The sequence below is a fragment of the Saccostrea cucullata genome, unplaced genomic scaffold (genome assembly GCF_032062105.1).
Source record: "Saccostrea cucullata isolate Sc308-1 unplaced genomic scaffold, CSIRO_AGI_Scuc_v1 ctg8729, whole genome shotgun sequence".
NCBI lineage: Eukaryota > Metazoa > Mollusca > Bivalvia > Ostreida > Ostreidae > Saccostrea > Saccostrea cuccullata.
The window spans coordinates 23,191-26,714 of record NW_026926236.1 but is presented as its reverse complement, the minus strand read 5'-3'; the positions used below and the strand labels follow the sequence as shown (position 1 = coordinate 26,714).

At 32.5% G+C, this 3,524-nt stretch overlaps 1 protein-coding gene across 1 annotated transcript; it reads right to left on the bottom strand.

The window, feature by feature from the left end:
• Positions 1-1,386: 1,386 nt before the first annotated feature.
• LOC134271183 (zinc finger protein 664-like) lies at positions 1,387-3,271 on the bottom strand. The gene has a single exon (XM_062753428.1). The coding sequence runs from the start codon at positions 3,168-3,170 to the stop codon at positions 1,884-1,886; it is 1,287 nt and encodes a 428-aa protein (XP_062609412.1). The 5' UTR covers positions 3,171-3,271; the 3' UTR covers positions 1,387-1,883.
• Between the last annotated feature and the right edge of the window lie 253 nt (positions 3,272-3,524).

The window sequence follows — 3,524 nt, the reverse complement described above, 5'->3', positions numbered from 1 at the left end:
TTCGATGAAATTTAAATATTTTTTACAGAAAATAATATGGATTTTCAAGAAAAAAACATTACGTATTTGGAAAACAGAGAGATAACTGTAAAATGTTGGTAAAACTTTTTTATTTTGATATTTATATTTTTAAAACATCTTTTTTCAACGTGGCATAAAATTCCTTTTTAAGGTAATACGGACTTTTATTTCACAAATTCATACCAAAGCTTTTTTTTCAACTGTTCAAAGGACAAAAATGGGGTTTTTTTCCACCAATTTCAAAGCGATTTACAACTAAAACATAATATTTTATTAATATACGTATTTGTTTTATTAATTTGCCTTAAACGTCATAAAAGATATACGTACGAGGGTCATTCAAAAAATACGTAGACAATGCTTCTCATCGTCATATAATTATTACAAGATTATAGATCAACACATTTTCGTTAAGTTTACATAAACATTTATTTTGTCGAAGTGTGAAGTTTCATTCCATTTGATTAAATAGAACTCATGTTAGCCAAAATTTAAACCAACATGTTTTGTTACCACGGAGCACGGTTAAATTACATTGTAACGTCAAAGACAACGTTGAGAAAGTTTGCAAAAAATTATACTAATTTTCTTAATTTCAAACACGGTTTGTAGCGTCTTCTTCATTCAAAAAATCATATCCATAACACTTAACACCTAGTTTGTGAATAATTGTACAAATATAGTTTAAATAAGAATGTCATTGTTTTCAAATTCTTTAATTTACCATGTAACTCTATTAATTCTGCAACAGTGAAGCACACATCACGTTCAATGACGTTCACAAACTCTTTCGAAAATATTTTTAACTTAAACCTCTTTCATTGCCGACAATCCATCGTCCGATTCAAACTCGCTACCACTCAAAAATTGTATTTTTTATTTAATACAAATACAAAGATATTTTTCATACAGATCCTGGTTTATACGGATTTTTTAAGCTTGTAAAAGAAGTTTCCCGAATGTAAGGTGCAATTTTATTGCTACTCGCTGCTCCATGACGTCCTAAAACGTCATGATTGATTTTATATTGCTTTTCTTCAGAATTTTTCAATATGTCCATATTTTGTATTTAGAAACTGATATATTTTATATGGAGCGACATATTACATAACCTGATTTTATTTTAATTAATACAGCAATACTTTATTTAAACATTTAAATTTTATTTCGTTTAAGCTCCATTTATTAGAGGTATGGCTGTAAATACTATAAAGTGAAAATTAGTAAATTACTCAATTTCCACGGTGCTCCGTGGCCCCATTTTTGCTGTTCTTAATCCTTGGTAATTTTAATAAATATGAAGATACATTCCAATTTTTTTACTCAAATTATTTGAATTAGTTCTTAAAATATTTGTACCAAATTTGGATATAATATGACGTTAAATAAAAAAGTTTGGACAAAAGTCTACGAACTTTTTGAATGACCCTCGTATATCTAAGTAATATTAATAGAAATATACAAAAAAAAATATACAATTGTAAGTTACTTAATTGTTTAAATGCCTTTCACATACATCACATCATAGAGTTCTCATCTGTATGTGTCCTCATGTGTTTGCTTAAATCCGATTTTCACAGATTTTCTTACACAATCACACATGTAAGGTTTGTCACCACTATGTATTTTACAATGTCTTTTGAAATTTTTTGAACAATGGAATGCCTTTCCACAAACATCACATATATAAGGATTATCATCTATATGTGTCCTCATGTGACTCTTGAAGTGCTGTGAGTGTAAGAATGCCTTCCCACATACACACATTTATAAGGGTTTTCCCATGTATGTGTCTTCATGTGACTCTGTACGTTTTGTGAGAGGTTGAATGCCTTCCACCACGAATCACAAATATAAGGTTTTTAACCTGTATGTGTCCTTTTGTGACTCTGTAAGTTATGTAATCTGGTGAATGCCTTCGCACACATATCACATTTATAAAGTTTTTCACCTGTATGCGTCCTCATGTGCCTTAGTAAGCTTTCTGAGAAATTGAATGCCTTCCCACACACATCACATTTATAAAATTTTTCATCTGTATGTGTCCTCATGTGTTTCAGTATGTTTTGTGAGAGGCTGAATGTCTTCCCACACACATCACATTTATAAGGTTTTTCACCTGTATGTAGCCTTATGTGTGTCTGTAAAGTACTTAATCTGTTGAATGCCTTCCCACACACATCACATTTAAAAAGTTTTTTACCTGTATGTATAATTACGTGATCTCGTAGGTGATGTGACAGTGTAAATGCCTTCCCACACACATCACATATATAAGGTTTTTCACCAGTATGTGTTCTCATGTGTATCTGTAGTTTTCCTGGCCAGTTGAATGCTTTTCCACACACATCACATTTATAAGGTTTATCACCTGTATGTGTCCCCATGTGACTCTTAAAATTTTGTAACTGGCTGAATGCCTTCCCACATGCATCACAATTATAAGGTTTTTCACCTGTATGAGTCCTCATGTGAGACTCTAAGTGACCTAACTGGTAGGTTTTCTTCCCGCATAAACCACATGTATAAGGTTTATCACCAGTATGTGTCCTTATGTGTGTCTGTAAGGTACTTGACCGAGTGAATGCCTTCCCACACACATCACACATATAAGACTTATCATCTGTGTGTGTCCTCATGTGTCTCTCTAGGTCAATTGTCCAAATGAATGCCTTCCCACACACATCACATTTAAAAGATTTTTCACCGGTATGTGTCCTCATGTGTCTCCGTATGTTACTTGTCCATTTGAAAGCCTTTCCACATTCATCACATTTATAAGGTCTATCACCTGTATGTGTTCTCATGTGGCTCTGTAAGTCCCTTGTCCATTTGAAAGACTTTTCACACACATCACATTTATGACGTTTATCATCAGTATGTATACTAATGTGTCTCCGTAACTCATGTGGATGATTAAACGTTTTCCTACAGATGTTATATGCTTTGGGCCTTTCACTTTCACAAGCATTTATGGATTGTTTGAAATTCCCAATTTCAATTTCATTTACACTATAGTGTAAATTCAAAAGATGACTTTCTGGTCTGGATGCAAAATCTGCCTCTTCTTTCTGTAAATGTAACATACAAATCAGTTGTAATGCTTTTTCAAGGTATCCAGAAGATACCAAGAGTTCCAGGGGCCACATTGTTAACCGGAGCAACTAGTGTCATGCTGATTATTTAACCAGATACCCCCCTTAATTAGTAATTATTATTACGGCCCGACGCTACATGTGCCCCCGTGGTCGTAATTTGAACAGATTAGAATCAACAACACTACCTGTGACAGGATGCTTCCGCTTAAGTTTTCGCTTTTTAGTGGTTCTATTAAAGACTTTTTCCTATACACTAAATTTAACTTTCAAATGTTCACCTTACATTTTTTTTAATTTGAAAGAACACACACATACAATGAATAATTTCTTTAATTCATGATTAATGATGTATATTTCAGTTTGATGTTGCGTAAAATTTCATGTGTAAGTATCACGTCAAAATTT